Here is a 22,540-nt window from a genome sequence, read left to right as displayed (position 1 = left end):
CCCCTACGTTGGATTCGGTACCAGCAGCAGTTTGTCCGAGGCGGTCAGGGAGGACTGGTGGGAGTACAGGATTGGCATTATGGGCACGCCACAAGGGTTCCAGTATGGCCATTGAGCAGGCCATTGTCCCTGCTGCCATGCCACAGCTGCAGGTGCTGCGCTAGTTTTGCAGTTCGGCGGCAAATCACCCCTCCTTGGAGAGGAGCTGAACTCCCGGTCCGAGGCCGACCATTGCCCTTACGGTGACCAGGGCGGAACCATTGAGGCCTTAGTCTGCCGACTGACCCTGGTCAGCGACTGGCAAGGTGAGGATGAGGATCGGTGCCTGCCCAACAAGTGGAACTGAGGGGATGAAGACCAGTGCTGCGACAGGGAGCGATTCCGCCCCAGTGGGGACCGATGTCTTAAGGGTGACTTGCACAGTGGTGATCTTCGGAGGGCAGCTCGCTGGTATCAGTGGTATGGGGACTGGTGCTTCAACTCCAGTGTCCTATGTGTTGTAAGGGGAGAGCACGGTGTCGGGGACCTTGGTCTTCTGACCAGAGACAGGGAACATGGTGCCAGGGTCCTAGGCCACGGAGACAGGGATTTAAGCCTCCGGTCTGGGGACAGAGGGTGCTCCACTGCCCTATCAGAGGTTCCATGACCAGTTTGCTCTTAGGTATTGGGGCCTTAGCCGAGTCTAGCACCTGGCATGGTGTCAGCCGGCTTGTTCTTTAACCACAGGGCCACTTCAGGCAACGAGGGCCCTAGGAGAAGCCGTGGTTCCCTGCCACTCCCGGGAGTCAGAGGTGGATCCCTGGCCGGGCTGGAGGATCCAATCTCAGCCGTACCCGCATGAAGCCCTGGGGCAGGCACATGGCCTGACACAGGTCTTTTGCCCGAGGCTGCTTTCCCTTCCAGTGCCAGGGGGCTCTTCCTCTTTTGCCACTTCTTCGGCGCTGGTGAGGGGAAACGGTGTCTGACGGAGCCAGCGATGGCGGTGCGCTCTGCACCAATGCTGAGCTGTTCGGTGTGGGATAAGAGAGGCAGGGCTCCGACGCAGGACGAAGCGCAGTCTCCATGAGGAAAGCCCTCAAGCGGATATCCCACTCCTTCTGAGTTCTAGGGCAAAGTTCTTACAGACTCTGCACTTGTTCTTTCTATGGGACTTCCCCAAGCACTTCAGACAACTGTTGTGGGGGTCACTAATAGCCATCGGCCTATTGCATGACGAGCAACCAGAAAACCAGGAGAGCGGGGCATGCCCCACTCCGGGGTGAAGTCCCAGCCGGGACGCTAACTACCGAACTACGTCACACTTAACTTAAAGGCTAACTAAGTACCTAAACTATATACTGGGGTGGCCAAACTTACTGACTCTCTGAGCTGCATACGACAATGGTCAGAAGTTTGAGAGCGGGAGCGTACCTGCCAGGGCTCGGGGTTTCAGCCCTGCTCCTGCTGAAGCCCCAAGCCTCGGCGGACATGATCTGCGGGGCTGAAGCCCCAAGACCCCCTCTCCCCACTGGGCAGAAGCCCTACCCCACCACCTGCCCACAAGTCTGATAGGTGGAGAATGGGGGGTGAGCATGGGGGGCTTCACAAGCAGTGCTTTAACAGTAAAAGAGCTGCATGTGGCTTGCAAGCCACAGTTTGGCCACCCCAGCTATATACAAAGAAGCCAGACAATGGGCTGTTGAAGACCCGCTAATGCTCTTTTGATTGCAAGACAAGGTGCTCCAACCAACCGCCACAGGCGGTAAGAAGGAACTGAGAGGGTGTAGGGTCGGTGGCACCTATACACCAGCGCCTGGGCGCGGCTATCACGGGGGTGCCACTGCCGACCCTACGGATACCACTAAGGCAAAACTCTCCAATGACTGCGCACATGGGTGCACACACAGCTAGAATAGAATGGACATGACAAGCACTCGAAGAAGAACTATCACTCTGCTCAGAACTTTACTTAGCACACACTTCCTGAAGTCAGTTCTCATCTGCCAGTTCTCCAGCATCAGTTTACAATTAGCAACCCTTAATAATAAATGGTCACAATTGCTAATATTTTTCTTTATGCATAATTGCAGCTAATGATGTGCATGAATGTATTATAAATCTTGTTTTATATTATGCGTCCCTGTGTGTAACAGATTAGTCTACCAGTTTAGAAATGTTAGATGTCATGGAGTCCAAAATAAGCTTCTTTTAGATCAGCTGAAAACATGGTCCATGCATAATATCCCCACAGCAACATTAACCTATGTGATGGGAGAGACTACCTGTCAAGGGGAGCTTTCACCTTAAAAAACTGCCAATCAGTCAGTCTCCCCCTAATCTCTTTGTATTATGGAGCTCGGGTGGGGGAGGAGGGGGGGGGAGTGGACAAGATTCTCAGTACAGTAACTCCTCACTTAAAGTCATCCTGGTTAACGTTGTTTCGTTGTTACGTTGCTGATAGATTAGGGAACATGCTTGTTTAAAGTTGCACAATGATCACTTATTACGTTGTTTGGCAGCCGCCTGCTTTGTTCACTGCTTGCAGAAAGAGCAGCCTGTTGGTGGGGGATTGGAACCAGGGTGGACCGGCAGCCCCCCATCAGCTCCCCACTCCCCTAAATTCCCTGTGCGGCAGCTGCCCAGCAGGCTATCAATTGCTGGGCAGTTCAGCTGTCCTTCCCCCGACTGCCATGTCCTGCTCCTGCCCTCTGCCTTGGAGCTGCTCCCGGGAGCCTCCTGCTTACTGTGCGGGGGGGATGAAGGGGGCTGTCAGGGTGTCCCCCTCCCCCCTGCCCCTCGCTTACCCCATCTCTATAGAGTGGGGGAGGGGGAGGGGGGACACGACAGGACTCAGGATGGTGGCAGCTTGCTAGCAGCAGCTGCTGTCTCAACTTGCTGATCTACTTAAAAAGGCAATGTACTTAGAGTGGGATCTGCATACCTAAAGGGGCAATGCTCATCTCTCTCTCTCACACACACACACACACACTCAGCCAAGTGCTAATTCATCATTTAGCAGAAAGGCACTCCCTGGGAAATATCCCGTCCTCTTCTACCCTCTGCCTTCACCACCTCAACTAAGCTTCACAATCATCATTGCTGTGTATAGTATTAAATTGTTTAAAACGTGTGTGTGTGTGTGTGTGTGTAGTCTTTTGTCTGGTGAAAATATTTTCCCTGGAACCTAACCCCCCCATTCACGATAATTCTTATGGGGAAATTGGATTTGCTTAACATCGTTTCACTTAAAGTTGCATTTTTCATATTACTGTAGTAATAACTAATAAATAATAATAATAAATTTTTAAAAAAACCCTTAATTGGTGCTTTCTAATTTTCCCATATTTAGGGCTGTGTAAAGGACAGTATTGGTTCCTGAGACCTGAAAAACTAGTTTTCCATGTACTCTACCCTTCTACCTCTCGTAGACTGGTTGATGTGCCATGGAAACAGCAGTGAAAAGCGAGGGCCATCTGAACTGGGCATACAGAAAGCAAGCGTTGCTAGGGCACTTGGACTAAGTCATCAGAAAAAATGTTTTAGGACTTGATTAGATAATGGAAAAAACTAAAGGAAGATTCAACATTGTTATGTGCTTGTTTAAAGGAGCTATGATAGCTTTTAGCCTTGTTCTAAACTAGGGGAAAATAAGTACTGTAAACTGTTACTGCAGTTGTTGTAATACTTCAAATCATCATAAGTTATTTCTAACTACTCTCAAAAGCAGGTACAATATAGCATATTATTCTAGAGTCCAGACCAATAGTTCTCAAACAAGGCCCTAATGTACCACAGCTAAAACTAAAATATTTGGTGTACTACCTTCACAATTTATCAGTGTAGTTAGATTGGATTCTTATTCTGATTAAACCAACCTATATGTACCACAGTTTGAAAACTGCTTTTCTAGACTAATAAAACATGTTTATCTTGTCAGAAAACTCATTTTTGAGAGTGAATCTCTTTAAATATGAGACAACTCAACTTTGAATAACTTTGTCTACTGGTCTAGTGTTTACCTATTTGCTATTTAAAAGTACTCAAGTATGTAATTTTCTATACGGTGCTAATCCTGTAAAGATTTATGCATGTGCTTAACTTTACACAGTTCCATCGACTTCAAATGGGACTACCTGCAGTACATAAAGCATGAGCTTAAGCCTGTCCATATGCTAGTACCAAATCATCTCGACAAAAGTGTGCAGCACAGGGAACACTGTTAAACAACTGCTTCTACAGATACAAAGTCTTGTTTTTATTAAGTACTTCCCACCGAGAATATTCTCTAAATACATTTATAGCCCAAAGGCATTTTCTCAAATTTAAAACAGATCGAGTGTTGCTAATCTTTGGATAAGCGGTTATGTTTTTCTGAGGTGTACTTTCAAGTTTGAGGACATAGTTATCCATTTCTCTTACCTACAGTATACCAACTTGCATCTGTTAATTTGTTGATGACAGCTTCCTGGTAAGTTCCATCTGGATTCTTTACTTCTACAACAGATCCTACCTAAAATAATATAAAAGCTACTTAACTTTTGAGAACATTCAAACAGTTAATTCATCTGAATTAGGACTGTAAAAAATATTTTAAATCAGCAAATCTTAATTAGGGTAAGATGCTATAAATACTTTGCTTAGAACAGGTCCAACCTTGTGTTTCTCAGGTGCACTGGATTTCTAGTTTTGCACAGTTAAATATACTTTACCTTTTACCGTCGCTCAAAATTATATTTGTAAATTTGTTACTTTATTTTTCCAAACCAATCCAGATAACTGAATATGGTTCATTCTTTGCTGCCAGCAAGTGGGGAATAAGAACTGTTTTGAGTTATGTCATTCTCTTGTAGAACAGCTTGCCAGTTCAAATCATCCAGCTGAGTTTTTTCCAAAGCAACAGTGACTAAAAACAGAACCAATCAAACTTTTTAGCTTCAAGCCAAAAAGCCTATCAGTTATACACTGAGTGCTCACATCCCCTTCATCTCCAGAGGAAGGATGCAATATGAAGATTAAGAGACCGAGAGCACTAGAAGCCTAGTCTCCCCACTAGTCTTTGCAAAAGACAAATCATGTCAACCATTTTTGCTTTGCAGCTTCCTTCAATAATGTTCCTCTACTACTCATGCCTTCTGTCCACTTTTATTTTTCCCTTTACTATCCTATCTGCTTCTGTGTTTTGTTGAACACAGAGAGGGAGGTGTAGGCCCTATGAGGTACAGGTATCAAGCAGCTTTCCTTTCATCAAACTACACTTAACTGGAAAATCTGAGCCAGTAGGATCTTCTTTAAAAAAAAACTGTCACTAAAGGCTTCAAGAGGAAGATTATCTGATTACCTGAATTGGTATTTGAAACCTGAAGTCCATATAAACTGGTTTACACTGAAATATTAAAGCTGAAAGAATGTGACTAATGTGTATTTTATATTTTGACAAATTCTTGTACTTCAACTTTGGCAAGTTGTACTTCTTACAAAAGCCCCATCCCTAAAACATAAGTTAATTCTCCCATTACTATAAAAATCTTTACTTCTAATAACAATTGAGTAAACTAACTCAGTAAAATAGTCAACAAGACCTATTTCTTTAAAATTCCTTGCCTGTAGTGTGGAAGGCCTTAAGAGTGTCTTGTTGCACTGTTCAGTTTTTAAAAATTCAACTGGTCAATGTGTCATGTTCACCTAGGATTACTGGCTTGGTTCCTCTTGTAAGGTTGGTGACCAGTATATGATCCTTGGTAAGCAGTTTGATTGACTGTTTCTGCATCAGCTTTAGCCAGAAAGCTGGCTCGTTTGCTGACATCCAGCCACTGAATGGTATCTGAGACTTTTTCAATATTTAAAAACCTTCAAGCCTTGTGACATGCCAATTCTCAATTTTGGCTCAGCATATATGCATAAAGCTTCAACAAAAGTTAGGGCATAAGCATGTCAGTCTTAGTTCTCACCATGCTGGCAGGACTCAACCCTATTAAAATTGTGAATAAACATGATTTACTTTCATAATCTAGAGAGCATTTAGCCCTCAACTAAACAAAGTGGATATAGATTTTAAAATCTGTAAGGACAGGTTTAAACTAGTGCAAATGCCTGTGAATACTAAAATCAATTTAAACATTGACTTATCAATTTAACATCTCCTGATCTGGTAGAGAATAAAGTGGAGAACTAATAGGTGTGGCTCTAAGATTTTTCCAGGGAAACAGGGACATCCCTCGTGTTCTTAAGGAGCCCACATAAAAACGGAAATTGGGTGTGTGATTTGACAATTACTCCACTTCTGGTAGGAAGGCACCAAAACGTCTGCAAGCTGGTCAAAAAAGATTTGTGACCAAGCACTTCAACTGAGCTTTGTTTTCTCCCCTGGCAGCAGGGTAGAAATCTTAAAATGAATCGGCTAGATCTACTTAATATTCAGGGTGATGGCTAGTTTCTTGTTAACCTCTCCCTGTGGTTAGCAGGGAATCTGCTAAACAAATTACCTTTATACCTTGTCACTCTACATTGGCAGTACTGGGTTTCGCTCTTTGCAATGGAACGGGCTTATGTCATGGCAGGACTGTATGTTCAGACCAGCCACAGATTTCCATATCATACCCTACATATTTAAAAACTCTTTAAAGTCTCATCCCTATAGAAAGACTTCTATCTTGCTAATTAGTATTCCCAAAAAAGAAAAAAGTGTAACCTTAAATAGACATAACTATCAAAACATTTTGATAAGTGACTTTGAATTCTACTGAAATTCAAAAAATGTATTACCTTTAATGGGCCCTTTATGTGGTCATCCTGCACTTCCACTGTTGAAGAATCATGTCTAAATGTTACCTAGAAAATATAATTCAACTAACAATCACTTGATACAGTTTAGCAGCGTAAGTACATGAAAGCGTAAGTACTCCTTTTTCTCTAATTCTCATCTTGCATTCAACCAGCCTCCTGTAGCTGTTCAATTTGCTGAAGCTCTGTCACTGAGATATTTTTGTTTTACCAGATAACTTTAAACACTTCCAAGAAGTTATTTTGCAAGTGACCTTGATGCAAAGAAACACTTTTAAAAAAACAAACTTTGCATAAAGATTTTAAGTAGTGCAATCTAAAATGGTTGATCAGTCAAATAAAAGGATAAAGTCAACATATTTAGACCCAAAACATAGTCCTTAAAGCAATGGTTCTATTTAAATTTATAACTTTAAAAAAATAGCTTCAGATTGTACTCCTGGCCTCAGTTTATGGTTCTACAATCACACTTTTGTTTTGATTCTCTCCCCATTGTTGAGTGAAAGATACATGTAAAACAGAGGAAACTCTGTGGGGAAGTGGTAAAAGTGGCTATAGACAACATGCTGCCAAATGCACAAGCTGAACAGAATTCTCTAGCCTCTCAGTTGGTGATCTTAAGTGTTACTTGTAACAGTCAGGCTTTGCCTACGCTGCCACTCAAAAAAAGCCCCACCAGAAAGACAAAAGTTTTGCCACCAGCAGCGCTCTCCTGTTGACAACGCGAACTCCCGCTCGTAGGGGGTGGAATTATTTGTCGGCAAAAGTGCCGACAAACAGCATTTACACTGCCCAACTTTTAAGCTAAAAGCTGTGTAGTGTAGACAAAGCCTAGGTAAACTTTCAGAGGAGTGTTAAGTTGTCGTTGTCCGTTAAAGGTAAATATCATGCAGACTTCTTGGAGGATTGTTTGGGTATAAGGCAACAATGCTTTATTCTATGCATGCATTCATACGTTGCTCAGGGGGGAAATACTTAGGTAAGCTAGAGTTAATTTTTTTTTTGGTGGGTAGGAAATCATGAGTAGTGCAGTTTTCTAAATTGCAAACACTAAAACATTTAAATAGACTTTATGAAGCCCAGAAATGCATAGTTCAGGTGAATCAAACTACTTTGCATTCTGACTCTTCATACTGAGTGTCACTGGACTGGCACTTTGACACTAAAGCACCCCTGTATTCACACCATACATACAACTGCAATAATCCTAGTTTTTAAATGATACCACAAGGCATATTTTGTACAAACAACTCACTGATCATTAGTATTCTTGTGTAAATGTATGTGTGCTATGGGGATTAAGAGTTATGATTAAGGCTGTGAGTTTGTCACGGAGGTCATGGAAGTCACGGATTCTGTGACTTTCCGTGACCTCTGTGACTTTTGCAGCGGCAGTTTCTGGCCACTGCGCCCCCTCCACCCCAGCAGCAGAATTTGGGTGTGGAGGGGGTTGGGGTACAGGACAGAGTGAGGCAAGATCTGAGTGGCGCTTACCTGGGGGACTCCACAGAAGCACCCCTCACTCAGCTCCTAGGTGGAGGTGTGGCCAAGCAGCTCTGCACACTGCCTCCGCCTGGAGGCACCGCCCCTGCAGCTCCCATTGGTCGTGGTTCCTGGCCGATAAGAGATGTGAAGCCTTTGCTCTGGGAGGAGGCAGCATACAGAGCTTCCTGGCCACGTCTCCCCTTAGGAGCTGAGCGAGGGGGATGTCGCTGCTTCTGGGGAACCCCTGGGAAAACGCCACCCAGAGCCCACCTCACCCCGTTCTGTGCCCTAACCCTCTGCCCATCCCAAACCCAAACTCTGCTGCTGCTGGGGAGGGGGAGGTGATGAACCAGGTAGGGAGCCTGCCGGCCCCGCCAACACCAACCCCCCACTCCCCAGCACCAGCGGGGGTTCCGGGCCATGCGCTGCCCCCCCGCCTTTCCTTAGCATCCGGGCTGTCCTCCTCCAGCACCTGCGGTGCCCCATGGCAGCATCCCCCTCCCCCAAGTTTTAGTCAGGGGTATATAGTAAAAGCCATGGACAGGTCACAGGCCGTGAATTTTTGTTTACTGCCCGTGACCTGTCCAAGACTTTTACTAAAAATAGCCACGACTAAAACATAGCCTTAGTTATGAATATATACTAGAATTATTATTGTAGTGTGTTTTAAACCAGGCATGCCAGGAGGAGTTGGTAAACAGGTGTGAACTAGACAAAGAAATGTGTTTTCCCAACCTGGGAGTTACTTCCAAAGTACTTTGAAAGACCATGAGAATGTATTTACATATTACCTGAACAGACCCATCAAGCTAACAAGGGATGGAGGCAAATCTGATACTAACAAATGGGGGAGGAGACAGCATGGTGTCTACACCCAGCTGGAGAGAGAGAGGTTTGGTCTGGGTTTGATATTTCAAAGAATATGTTGTAAAGATTTACTAGTCTATACAGCTAGGGGATGAACCTCAACTGAATCAGCAGACTATACACTTTTATAATACAGTAATATTGTATACAGAGTGAGATCCCGTCTCACAGTCTATGACATGCTGATGATTAATACCGTGAATTGTATTTATTAACACTATATAAAGAATTATGGATATTCACTGATATTAGGTTGCACAGTCTTCCCAGGTAGGAGAGAAGAAATCAGAAGGAGAAGGTGGGGCTGGATAGGACATACACTACGCAAGCAGCCAACTAACATCACTAGACAGGCACTGCGGTGGAACCCCCAAGGCAAGCGGAAAAAAGGCCGTCCAAGAAACATCTGGCGACGTGACCTTCAGGCTGATAGCAAAAAAATGGGCTATACATGGAACCAGCTAGAGCGAATGGCCCAGGATAGAGGACTCTGGAGATCTGTGGTTGGCGGCCCATACCCCGATTGGGGTGACGGGCATGAGTGAGTGAGTGCGGGGACACACGAAATCGACTGTATAAAAACAATTTCTAAAAAACTGACTTCTATAAATTCGACCTAATTTCGTAGCGCAGACGTACCCTTAGGAACTGAGAAAGATGGGCCCTTCAACCAAAGGGGGGGTTGAAGTCTTTGGAACTAAATATAGGTAAGAAACCTGGTTAGGAAAAGATCTTTTTACCTAGGAAGAATAAGGAAGTCAGCCCCTTGTGATTTTGTGGAATTTCGTGACTGAGAAAAAGTCAGCCATGGCTAGGAAGAAGGGAGACTGGTGAGAGAAGCCATCTTGCACAAAGCCTGTATCTTGCTAGATTAAGTTTCAGACTTATAGATGCATGTTTTCACTTTTTGGGAGGTTGTAATCCTTTCTAACTTTATTCTTTTTACTTGGCATCACTTAACCTATGTCCTGTTGTTAATAAATTTTATTTTTACTATAAACCAACTCAGTGCACTATTTAAATGAAGGGGTGTATTTACCCCAATTAAGGTATTGAGCAGTGATATGCTTTTGTGTCTTCAGAGAAATAATATGGTTCGTTTGTTCCTCTAAACTGTTCGGGAGAGGCTTGGACATTGCAGAGCACATGATTTTGGGGAAATCTGGGTCGGGGATGTGTGTGTCACCTTGCAGTTGTAACGAAGGCTGGTGGAAGCTAAAGTGGGACTGTAGACAGGCTGCTGGGGTCAGAGCTGCTGAACCAGGGCTGTCTAGCGCACAGCTCGAGCTGTGATCTGAACGCCTGTAGGCTGGTTGTGAGCATCCCAGGCTGGGAGCTACAGCAGCAAAGCACTGACAGTCACAAAGGGTAGCACAGCAAGTGGTGATACAACCTCATACTGGCCTGGATTTACACCCTCAAACTCTATCACACATACACACTGCACTTTGTGTAAAATGGAAATATTCTGACACAAGTAGCTTTCTTAAAGACTAATTCTTAACCCATATTTGTAAAGCTTGGAGAAACTTAGGTATTATGGTTTCTGTATAAGTATGAATGATAGGATGGATCCCTTGTACTTCAACATGCAAGTGGTCTAGTTTCAGGTGTGGCTGTTTAGGACTGTAGTTCCAGACAAAGCAGGTATCTGGACAGTTCTTACACACCAGAACAGGGGTGGGCAAATTTTTGGGCCCGAGGCCCACATTGGGGTTGCGAAACTTTATGGAGGGCCGGGTAGGGAAGGCTGTGCCTCCCCAAACAGCCTGGCTCCCGCCGCCTATCCGCCCCCTCCCACTTCCCGCCCCCTGACTGACCCCCTCAGAGCCCCCAACCCCTATCCACACCCCTGCCCCCTGACAGGCCCCCTGGGACTCCCAGGCCTATCCACCCCAGACCCCGTCCCTGAACCCCCCTAGAATCTCCACCCTATCCAACCACCCCCTACTCCCTGTCCTCTGACTGCCCCTCACCCTATCCAACTGCCCCCTGTCCCCTGACTGCCCCTGGGGACCCCCTACCCTTATCCAACGTCACCGCTCCCCGCCCTCTTACCATGCCGCTCAGAGTGGCAGGACTGGCTTATTGGAAAGCCTGGGAGGTTGGCAGGCACAAGCCGCGCAGCCCAGAACGAGCGGCAGGCCAGAGTGCTCCCTGCACGGCAGCGTGACTGCAGGGGAGGGGGAACAGCAGGGGAGGGGCCGGGGGGTAGCCTCCCCGGCCGGAAGCTCAGGGATGGGCAGGATGGTCCCGTGGGCCGGATGTGGCCCGCAGGCCGTAGTTTGCCCACCTCTGCACTAGAAACACCACGTTCACCAGGAGGAACTTAGACTCTTGTATCCTACTTACAAAAGAGTAAGTGAAGGAAGATAGTCATGAAGTTATCTGTATATATAACACTGTATTTGGGTTTTTTATAATTCAGTGCTGACGTACCAACAATTAATGGTCCAGAACCTTGACATGTAGGAGGCCTTGTGTCTAATGCTAACAAAATAGTTAAAGAAACAACCACCCCTTGCCAGAGATTTCGGAAGAAAAAAACTAACTTTTTTTTTAAAAATTAAGTTTCTAGCCTTTACTGCTGGGAAGGAAATTACTTTAGCAATGGTGTGTCAAGTCTGTAACTGAACTAGCTGAAAAATAGCTCAAAGTATGAACTGCCCTCATTCATCTTAATTAAGCACTAACTGAAGCCTAATTAAGATTATTTACATATCATAACTATTTAAAAAATGATCACTAAAAACATCCAACTAACATGCTTAGCTTGGGTGCAGCAGTTTATAATGGGGATAGGGTAAAGAGGGGAGAACTGCCATATTCGCTGGGTAAAACTAAGTTCAGGCCCAACATCATCTGGTGGAAGGGGGGAAGAAATGAGCCACCATCTCCATTCCAAAAGCCTCTGCTTCCTGAACCATGAAACTTCACTGCCTCTTACACCTTTTAGAAGTCCAAACTGCTCCAAATCTCAGCTGTCTCCCACTTCAATTTTTATAATACGATTGCACTGTTACAAAATTCTGTAGCACCCGTAAGACTTGGGGGAAGTGTAAAAGTGAGACATTCTAAAAATGACATCAATACTACTAACAAAAATACCGAACTGATTATTTGCTTTAATATTTAATTCAGTTTACTGAGTTGAATGGAAGTTGATGCAGAAATAATGGTTCTTTGTTGAAAAACTTAAATTATGTTAAATTCTTGTGCCTTTTATATAGGGTTTTTTTTATACAAGACCATACAACCACCTCTAGAAATACACCACTAAGTTAAATGGGGAGGAGAGGAAAAGAGAACAGCTAAAACTACTTCTTATATATCAAGTAAGTCATTTCTAGCCCTGAAAAGCCTGTTGCTCTTCCTACATGAATTATGTAAAATAGACCATGCTGATGACATTTAAACAGAATCGGCAAGCTAAAACTCATGTTATAAAGATAATTTTGATTTCCCTGGTAAGAAAGGTAGGATTTCTTAAAATGAAGATGACTCCCTTATGTGTGATAGGAGACTGGAGTAGAGGCTACAAACAACTGGGGGTAGGGAAATATGCAGCAAGCAAGCTACCAAAAACTTCAGAAGAAGTCAGTTGGTGATGAAAAATTCCCATATGGCCAAGTGTCAGTTGAAAATCTTGAAAAATCAAAAGTGTGCCAGAAAGAGTTGAATAACTTTTGGGAAAATTAGGGGTCACTGTTAGATTAAAGAACTTTTTAAATTCCTTATTTGTTAAACATCTCAAACTTAAAATAGACGTAGGAACATCACTGTTTTACTTTAGTCTATTTTAACTTCTTGTATTGCTGTAGCACTTAAAGGTCCCAAATAGGTACTGGGACTCTATTGTCCCAGACTGCATAAATGGGTAGTGAAGAGACAGTCACTGCCCCAAGAAGCTAACAATCATGGTAGTTCGGACCATAAAAATAAGTTAGTATCATCTACTTATAGTAAGCTTCTAGCCTATTTCACTTTCAGGTTTTTATGCACTAGCACAGTGTGGTTGAATTGATGCAGTGAAATCTGTATAAAGCTACCACTCAAGGAAAATATTACTTAGTGGTAGTGGCTATTTATCAAGGAAGGCTGGAAATGTTACAGAAACTGCAAGTCAAGTTTTTTATTTTACTTTTAACACAATTCCTGTACTTAATTATATTTAACAGTTTTAAACTCAATCATGCTGTTAAAGAAATAACCAGCAAATGCCATTTAAAATATCACTACTAGAATGAAAAATATAAGAAGCCTTTAAGTAAGTTAAAAAAAACCAAACCAAACCTCAGCCTAGAAAGTGACCTGTAACTATGATTCCATTGTGTTAATCATACAAAAACTAATGAGTGGAGTTAAGTCCTTCCCACAGGATCTAAAGGCAATGGTAGTTCAACGGGTCAGGGCAGTACTCTTCCTTGTACACATGGTGTAGGCAGATCTGACCAGAGCATGTATGCAGGCTTCGGAAACTCCCACAGGTTACAGTGTAGCGGATCATTGTATGGAGGGTTCAAGTGGAGTTACTTTTTCATAGTTGCTTATCATATACATGAGACAGTTGGTGGAGATGGAGTCACTTCACCCTACTGCATCCTTTGGTCCTGCTATGACTGCACCTGTCACAACCATGGACACCAACATCTCAGATTAACTAAACTGTGGTTTATTGCCCCTTGTGTTAAATTCTGCCTCAGCCTCTGTGAACCTGATATTATCCATATTAAAATGTCCTTGTAGTTCTTGTATAAAACGGTTTTATTATTAAGATTTTAACTGGGGCAGGTAGTGGATGTTTTCTGATGTTAATAAAACAAGATAGAGGCAATAAAGACTTATTCTACCACTTCAAGGAGATGCTTCAGGTAATCTTCAGGCAATAAAATCCGTTTTGTGTTAACTTTTTATGGAAGGTTTTCACAGCACATTCTAGTGGATCTCACTTGTATCCCACCCTCGCTGCCTTTCCTGTGTCTATCATTTCATCAGATCTATAAGGTCAGGGCCGGCACCAGCTTTTTTGCCGCCCCAAGCGGCGAAGGGGGAAAAAAAAAAAAAAAGATAAAGCCACAATCGGCAGCACTTCGGCGGCAGCTCTACCACGCCACTTCATTCTTCGGCGGCAATTTGGTGGCCAGTCCTTCCCTCCGAGAGGGACCAAGGGACCCGCTGCCAAATTGCCGCCGAAGACCGGACGTGCCACCCCTTTCAATTGGCCACCCCAAACTCCTGCTTCCTGCACTGGTGCCTGGAGCCGGCCCTGAATAAGGTGTAAGTTTACACTTTCCACTCCTTGTTTGTTCATACGGAAGGCAGCTTCCTTTTACAGAATGTCTAAGCTATCCCGTAAATGCAAACTTTTCATAAATAAGGTCAAATTATATGAAATGCTTAGGGACGCTGGAGAGGTTTCCTAACACAGATTTCACTAAGCTGGAGGAGAAATTCTTAAACTGTTCATGTTGCAACAACTTCATGAACTGTTCTGTTAGCACTATATTTCGTTAAAGTTTTTTTAAAACACATCCTACATTTTGGTGTAAGTGTTAGCTGTCTACCATTATAGCAGACACCAGCTGAGAGCCTAAGGCAGTGGCTGTCTATACAGAGCTAAGGCATGCAACTGGAGTCAAACACTTTATAATCCAAGTCAGTAATAGCAGGAAACAGTCAAGTGCTCACTACAACAATGATGAAAACTTAATTTGGTGTTTCATTTATTCCAACCATGCAACTCAATGGAGGGATCTAGCAGGGATCAAGAGCACTTATGGAAAAGCTCAGTACTGTAATAATATGCTCCTAGATTTCAGCTGAGCTATAGTGTGAAAAATATTTTCTTGAAGATTCGTTATTCTATGAAGTGTTTTGTCACAATAGCTCAGATGCAATTTAGCAACAGATAGTATTACAGCACTGAGTTTTCCTTAATTCTTGATCCCTCCTAGCTTTCTCCACTGGATTTTTCATAGGCATGGATAAGAAAACTTGAGGAAGCACTTTCCTAGTACAATTATTCAAACACACAAACTCAGATGATCGATAATAGACTTAACTGCTCAAGACAAGTCCAGAAGTTTCCCTCTATACTTCTAGTTGTATTTTAACTAGTTTATAATAGTCTTTAAAAGCTATACCGAGTATTCCCTCTACAACATGCAGATAGACTATCTGATTTATAGTGATTGTGTCAACTATCAACTGGACAGTTTAGGGATCAGGAAGGAATTCCTGTCCACATATGAACAGCATTTAACAGTTAACTAGATGCTTCATCTGAAGATGGAAGAGGCTTCCCCTTTCTCTGAAGCAGTAGTAGTCTGCTAGATGGCAAAGTCATGTGTTCCTAAAAAGCACTGCCATAAACCTATGGAAAAATAATTGTAAAATGAACAACAAGGAGTCTGGTGGCACCTTAAAGACTAACAGATTTATTTGGGCATAAGCTTTCGTGGGTAAAAAACCCACATCTTCAGATGCATGGAGTGAAAATTACAGATGCAGGCATTATTATACTGACACATTCTTCTCCTTCTCTTCATGTGTCAGTATAATAATGCCTGCATCTGTAATTTTCACTCCATGCATCTAAAGAAGTGGGTTTTATTTATGCCCAAATAAATCTGTTAGCCTTTAAGGTGTCACCGGACTCCTTGTTGGTTTTGCGGATACAGACTAACATGGCTACCTCAGGATACTTGTAAAATGAACTACATCTCATCTTAAGGCTTGTCTATATGAACAGTTAGTACATGGCAAGTTGGAATGTAAAAGCATGTCTTTCACAGTGGAAGTAGATAAAATACATCAGGGAACCTTTAATGAGCACCAGCAGGGTCCACACAGACCACAATGTGAGAGGCAGGCATAAAAGAGCATCACAGGAAGAGCAACTGAAGACGCTGCCTGAAGACGAGAAATAGGCATGATGCTCCTGAAGGGATGGTTAGGTAGCACATGCAGGAGCCTTAATGCCACACCTTTTTTCAGTGCCAGTCAGCATGGAAAGGGAGTTGAGTAATGTATGTGACTAAGCCCCTTGAGTGTATCATGAGTAAAGTGTATCTGCATGTTATGTCATTCAGAATATCCATGAATTTTTCTGAAAAATTAACAGGAAAACTACATACCTTGACTTTGACGAGTCTTTTTGCTGTCTTGATCTTGGCCTCACAGAAGGCTCCTCTATATTTAGCACTCACATCAGTGCCCACTGTCAAATATGGAGGCTCATCAATGGCCTGGAAGAGAGAGGAACACAAAGGGCCTTTAATCTCCCAAACACTTCCATGATTATCAGTCCTCAAACACAAGATGATTGACATTACAGCTATAGCAGAGACATAATGGCTGTAATTGGGAAAGGGCGGGGACCCCCTCCTACAGTAGTAAGCTTGGTGTTGCTGGGGTAGTGCTCTCAGTAGGTCAACTGTTAGTCTGTTTTAAGTTTGTCAAGTGTGTCCAAAGTCTGTGGTGAATGCTCTTTTGCAGTTAGTAAAAATCTAAATTAGAAAATACCCCCTTCAATTTCTTGCAAATACTGATACCTTTAAAAGATGATAGCGATGTTGACAGCCTCTTTATACCTCTTCATACCCTCAAACTTTCCTAACTTAAAAAGGTAAATATCAGACTAATAAGATTAATTTATGGAAATGTTGTAGGTCTCATCTGAGCCTACATGACTACCCATGCTTGAACCTATCCAATGTGAATACACATAGGCAGGCATATGCTACTAACATCAGCTATTGCTATATCAGTTAGATGGCCATTCCACATATTCCAGTGGAAGGTCTTGGGAACATATGACTACCATACCTAATCTACCTTCTTGGAGCAAGACATACAAAGATCTTTTTACTACTGATCCCCAGAAAAGAACCTGAACTTAAAAATATAAATTCCTAGTGTGCTGGGAATGAGCCAGACTGAAGCCCTTGTCTTTGGGGGCTAGAAGAGTATCTTAGCATTTAAGCCACAAATACATAACACATTCTATATATTCAGTAAGTGTTATAATTTGAGGATATGCTGAATTCTTTATACAGAAGTGGATGAATCCCTGATTCAAGAGAAAAAGTCAATTCAACTGTACCTACAAAACCTCAAGGGGCACTTTATAATGTGTCATTTGGTCTCTGATATAAACATCCTTTTTGTTCAATGCCTACTATGCTCACTAAATTAACATTCATTCCTTAAACTCCTCACTATTTAAAATAGACATTTTATGGCACTGATTAGTCTCAAAACTTCCTCTTAAACTGATAAATTATTTCAAGCATGTGTCCTAAATACTTTCAATACACTTAATTCTCCATATTCCAAGCCTTTCCTTTATATAAACTTGATTTCCTATGAAAAGCACCTGTTTCTGCAATCCTGACACCAATCAAAATTTTTCCCCAGATCTTCTCTTAACAAGAGTAGGACACGTCATTTTAACCAGTCACAAAAAGTTTTCTGCCATGCTTGTGAGCTAGCTAATTGCATCACAATCTTGAAAGCTCATCGTCTGTAGAGCTTAAAGCTTCTGTTAGTTAGGGATTCAGGCCTATAGTCACCCATTGAAATAAATATTGGTGCTGAAGATCAGTTAGCATGTGTACAGCACTTTATGCATCGAAAGCGCTGTAAGTATTAAATATTGTGTACCCACTGATGACCAATAAACATTGAACTCGTTTACAGGGACCAACAGATGTATAATTAATGAAGACTGACTGTAGTAAGCATCATTTCCCGTCACTGGGTAAAATAACCCTACTGAAGGAATATTATTGAGGCAGACTGATATCACCATATCATTAACTAAGGCCCTAAGCTCCCATGCAGTTCTCGACATACTGAGGAAGAGAGGAGTGCCACTTCTACAGCATGCTCACTCACTTCCTCCTAACCTCAGCACCCCCTATGTTGTGCATAGATTAGAACAAGAGCAAGGGTTTGTTGCCTGATACCCTGTTGTATTTTGTAGTATGCCCAGGTGTTAATTAAGGAATAAGATTATTCCCTCTACATACTGATCAATCTTATACTTCTATAATCCTAAAGTTTAACTCTATTTAGCATACAATAATTATATATGACATAACATGTTAGTTAATTATAACCACACAGTAAATGAACAATATACTAAAATCACTGGCTATAGGTGGAGGTCAGAATCTGGTGGGGACCTGCTTCCCTCTCCTCAACCCTGAAGTTCAAAGGGGAAGCTTGCCCAAATTACCGCAGACTATCTACAGTAACTTCCCCTGTTTCCCTATGGCATTCAGAATCCTTTCCACCTCGACCCCCATGCGTGTTCTTAGGAGTAGCTGTGGCAGCACAGTGACCAGTGCTACAAGAGTCATGCCTTCCATAGGAGCCACAGTGTGAAGCCTGAAACACTTAGAATCTCACTCCTGTTAGAAGTATTAAAGAGAAACTCAGCTGAACTTTCCCAGTTTACACACTCACATGTAGGAAAGACTTCTGTGTGAGATATGCTATGTGTGCTGCAATAAGTAATTATAACTGTTTTTGACAACTGTTACGACCAGTTAGTTATGTGGAGTTGTTTTTCTCAGCATGGACCTGATAATCCAACTTTCCCAAAGTAACAGCAGTACACACTGATGCACCTCTGTGACAGAACGGAAGTCTCTTTAAATAAAAGAGAAATGATTCTAAACTCTGTTTGTTAAAACTAAGTTACTTGAGGAATATAAAAAGATCGTTAAAAACTATCAAATTAAATAAATAAATTCTATGATAACAATGTATTAAATAGTTATGCAATTGCCACCAGCCCTGGGAAGTGTTATGACAAATTACCTATTACAAGTTTTGTCACTTTAAGAAGAGCTGTCTGATAGGAGGAGCCTGAAACTGGAAGCTGTCTGCCAGAAGTTTCTCTAACTCACTGACTGAAACCAGAGTATGGCTGCTGCAGCAGGAAACACCTATATTTTCTGTCTGGGATCAGCGAGAAATCCAGGGACTACATTAGATTAAATAAGGATTGTAGTTAAACTAAATTTGTCCTCTTAAGGAGATTGATGGGCAAAGCTGCAGGCAAGGCTTTTCATGACTGATGGCCTGTGGAGAGTAATTTATCGAGCACAGGCCCAAGGGCCTGCTGGAGCTGTGCTTGTAATATGCCATTGGATCTGTCCTTGTGGATACCATAGGACCAGTAACACTGAATTTATTATTATTTTGCTAATAGAGTACTGGAGAATGCACAACAGCTCAGGGATTATCTATTTGTGCTAAAATGTACATTGTGCTGTAGGTTCTTATACTGACTGATATATAGATATATATATATATATATATATATATATATATATATATGTGTGTGTGTGTGTGTGTGTGTGTGTGTATACCACTATTGTTATAATTTTATATAATTTAATAAACATTATAATTTATATTGTTATAAATTATAACAATAGTGGTATATATGGATTTCTTCCCGTTGCTCATTAGTGCCACACTTCTGTATCTGGGTTAATTTAAAAATCAACCTCAGCCAAACAAACTAATGGTATTAACCAAGGAAGTGAGGTGGATGAAGACTAACTAAAAGAGGCACTCCACATTGTCTCAGAAAGGAATCTGCTGTAGGGGCCCAAAAAGGGCAGAGTGAATAGTTACTGCAGGACTAGCTTTGTCAGCAAGTTAAAAACTTCCTATGTCAGTCTTGTGCATCATCATAGTGGGACTGACATGTGTGATACAGCACAACCTAATTTAGGCAATATAAACAAACCTGGAGTAATTTTGCAACTATGGTATTCTTTGATCCTCAACACACTGCTTCTTTTGCAGAAAAATTGACCAGCATCAAAACAAATGATCAATTTTAAAATAAAATGAGAAACTAATGACCAAGAAGAAAATACTTTTGTAATTAGTGTTACCCACTAGGCTTTCTAGAATATTACAGCTTTATCTAGATCTTAATTCTTCATTAATTGAAATAGGAAGACTAGCTTCTTTGCTCTTAGCTCACTAGTTCCTCAAATTCAAATGAACTGTTATGTAGTCTATTTGAAGAAAACACAGTCCCTCTATATGTAAGGGGGCAAGTGCTGTTAAAGCTGGCTTACCACTTAAATACAAGCTGTCTCTAGGTGACCTGTTAGCAATTTCTACCAGTTCAGTGGCTGAATTTTCTTTGGCAGCCAACAATACTTTTGGAGTGATTCAGCTTCAGCCTTCAAACTGATTATGCGTCATAGGATTGACAGTTAGATGCCCATGCCATAGAAGAATCCATCCCTCCTACAGTTAGACTTCAATCCAGCACTTTAGTTCTGATCTTTCAAATGAGATGGAGGAGCTGAAGATTTGAAAACACTTCAGAACAAACAGGAACACTTAAAAATTAGTATTTGAAGAACAAAAGTAAGTGACACTTTGTTCTTACATAGCTTCTTTTGGGACTGTTAACGAGGTCAGCTCTCTTTAGCTGTGGGATGAGATCATTACTGTACCTTCTCGCAAAATTGCGCAGTATTATTAAATCTGAATGACTCTAAAGTCTGTGGCATGTCATAAAGTAACTAATATTACTTCTGTATGCTGCCTTTTATTCAGGATTCCCAAGAGCTTTATATATTCACCTAAATTATATAATTTATATCCTAATCTGTGTTCCTCGTATCCCACACACCACAGTCACACAGAAACAAGATTAAGCATTAAACCAACAAATGTAGCAGACATGCTCAGTAGGAAAGCAGGTTCTGCAGCTTTAAAGGTAATGTGCAAGGTGTGTGGGGGGAGGGGCTCTTGGAAATTCTTTTACTTGTTATGTAAAGGAGGTCTGAAAGTCTTAGGTTTTTTTTTAACATTAGAAATTCAAGTCCTATCTAGCCTGGGCGGGTATGACTGGATAACATAGTGAAATGATTTCAGAAGAGCCAAAAGAATGAAAGTTGATTTGTTGTAAAGGGCAAGATTTTTGGTCAGAATTAAAAAAAACCCTTTAGGGTTTAACACCTTTTTAAGTTCAGTGACTTTTTCAGAGTGTGAAGGATTCAAACACCATCTCTCCTTTAACTAAAGTGTTACAGCTCACAAACATGCCTAGATCCCCAAACAGGTCCTTGAAGTTTAAGGGGGAAAAAAAAAAAAGACCAAGCTTGACATGCCTGATTTTCTTCTAAAGTCAAAATCAAGCAGAAAAGACTGCATTCCTCAATAACTTTTTAAACTAAAATACTTTTCAGGTCACCTTAAAGAGAGAACCTGTAAATCCAGGGGTGGGCAAACTTTTTGGTCTGAGGGCTACATCTGGGTACGGAAATTGTATGGCGGGCCATGAATGCTCAGAAAATTGGGGATTGGGGTGTGGGAGAGGGTGAGGGCTGTGGGGTGGGGCCAGAAATGAGGAGTTCAGGGTGTAGGAGGGGGCTCCAGACTGGGGCATGGGTGCGGGGGGGGCTCCAGCTGGGGGTGTGGGCTCTGGGGTGGGGCTGGGGATGAGGGGTTTGCGTCCAGGAGGGTGCTCTGGGGTGGGACCAAAGGGCTCAGAGGGCAGGAGGGGGATCAGGGCTAGGGCAGGGGATTGGGGCGCAGGAGGGGGTCAGGGGTGCAGGCTCCAGGTGGCACTTACCTCAAGCAGGTCCTGGAAGCAGCGGCATGTCCTCTTTCCGGCTCCTATGCAGAGGCATGGCCAGGTGGTTCTGCACGCTGCCCTGTCCACAGGCACTGCTGCTCCCATTGGCTGCAGTTCCCGGCCAATAGGAGCTGCAGAGCCGGCACTTGGGGCGGGGGCAACATACGGAGCCCCCAGCTGCCCCTATGCATAGGAACCGGAGGGGGGGACCTGCCACTGCTTCCAGGAACCACAGTACGCGTCGAGTGGGGCAAGCCCCGGACACTGCTCCCCAGTGGGAGCTCAAGGGCCAGATTAAAACTTCTGAAGGGCCAGATGTGGCCTCCGGGCCATAGTTTGTCCACCCCTGTGTTAAGCCTTCTTACACCCTGCATGTCCTTCACAATTTAAGTAGGTTGCACCCATGCTGCAGCTGAGTTGGCACTTGCTGCACTTACCTATTCTTCAAATTTTAGCATGCCTTAGCTGCCCCAATCCATGAATATTGAAAAAAAATTGAATAGTGGAAAGCAGAGGTTCAAAACTAAGAGAATAGAGCAAGATATGAGGCATGGTTTGCTTAGAGGAGCAAAAGACAACTGTGCAATTCCTGCCTCCAGCTCTAGCAGTCACTCAATCCCCAACTTAATCAGATCTTTCAATTGTCCAAATGAATAATAATTTTGAAGGTTACAGGGAGTCCATCATCTTACATCAGATTCAGCTCTCTACCCCCTATTGGTCAATTAAATTTGCCTTCTTATGCAGCACATTGTTTAAGGTATTCAGATAGACTATAGCATTTCATTTAGTTTTACTGAGACTTGT

The 22,540-nt window shown here is 42.7% G+C and overlaps 1 protein-coding gene across 4 annotated transcripts in view; it reads right to left on the bottom strand.

The window, feature by feature from the left end:
* ARID4B (AT-rich interaction domain 4B) overlaps positions 1-22,540 on the bottom strand; it is a 158,502-nt gene that overhangs the window by 108,280 nt on the left and 27,682 nt on the right. For all 4 annotated transcript variants that reach the window (XM_039531486.1, XM_039531484.1, XM_039531485.1 and 1 more), the window contains exons 3-5: positions 16,248-16,358; positions 6,742-6,807; positions 4,399-4,489 (exon numbers count right to left, since the gene is read on the bottom strand). In XM_039531486.1, coding sequence (XP_039387420.1) covers positions 4,399-4,489; positions 6,742-6,807; positions 16,248-16,358 — 268 coding nt within the window. The remainder of the gene's footprint in view (positions 1-4,398; positions 4,490-6,741; positions 6,808-16,247; positions 16,359-22,540) is intronic.

The sequence above is a fragment of the Mauremys reevesii genome, linkage group 3 (genome assembly GCF_016161935.1).
Source record: "Mauremys reevesii isolate NIE-2019 linkage group 3, ASM1616193v1, whole genome shotgun sequence".
Classification (NCBI taxonomy): Eukaryota; Metazoa; Chordata; order Testudines; family Geoemydidae; genus Mauremys; species Mauremys reevesii.
Note: the sequence above shows the minus strand (reverse complement) of the source record. Positions and strands in the feature narration are given on the sequence as shown.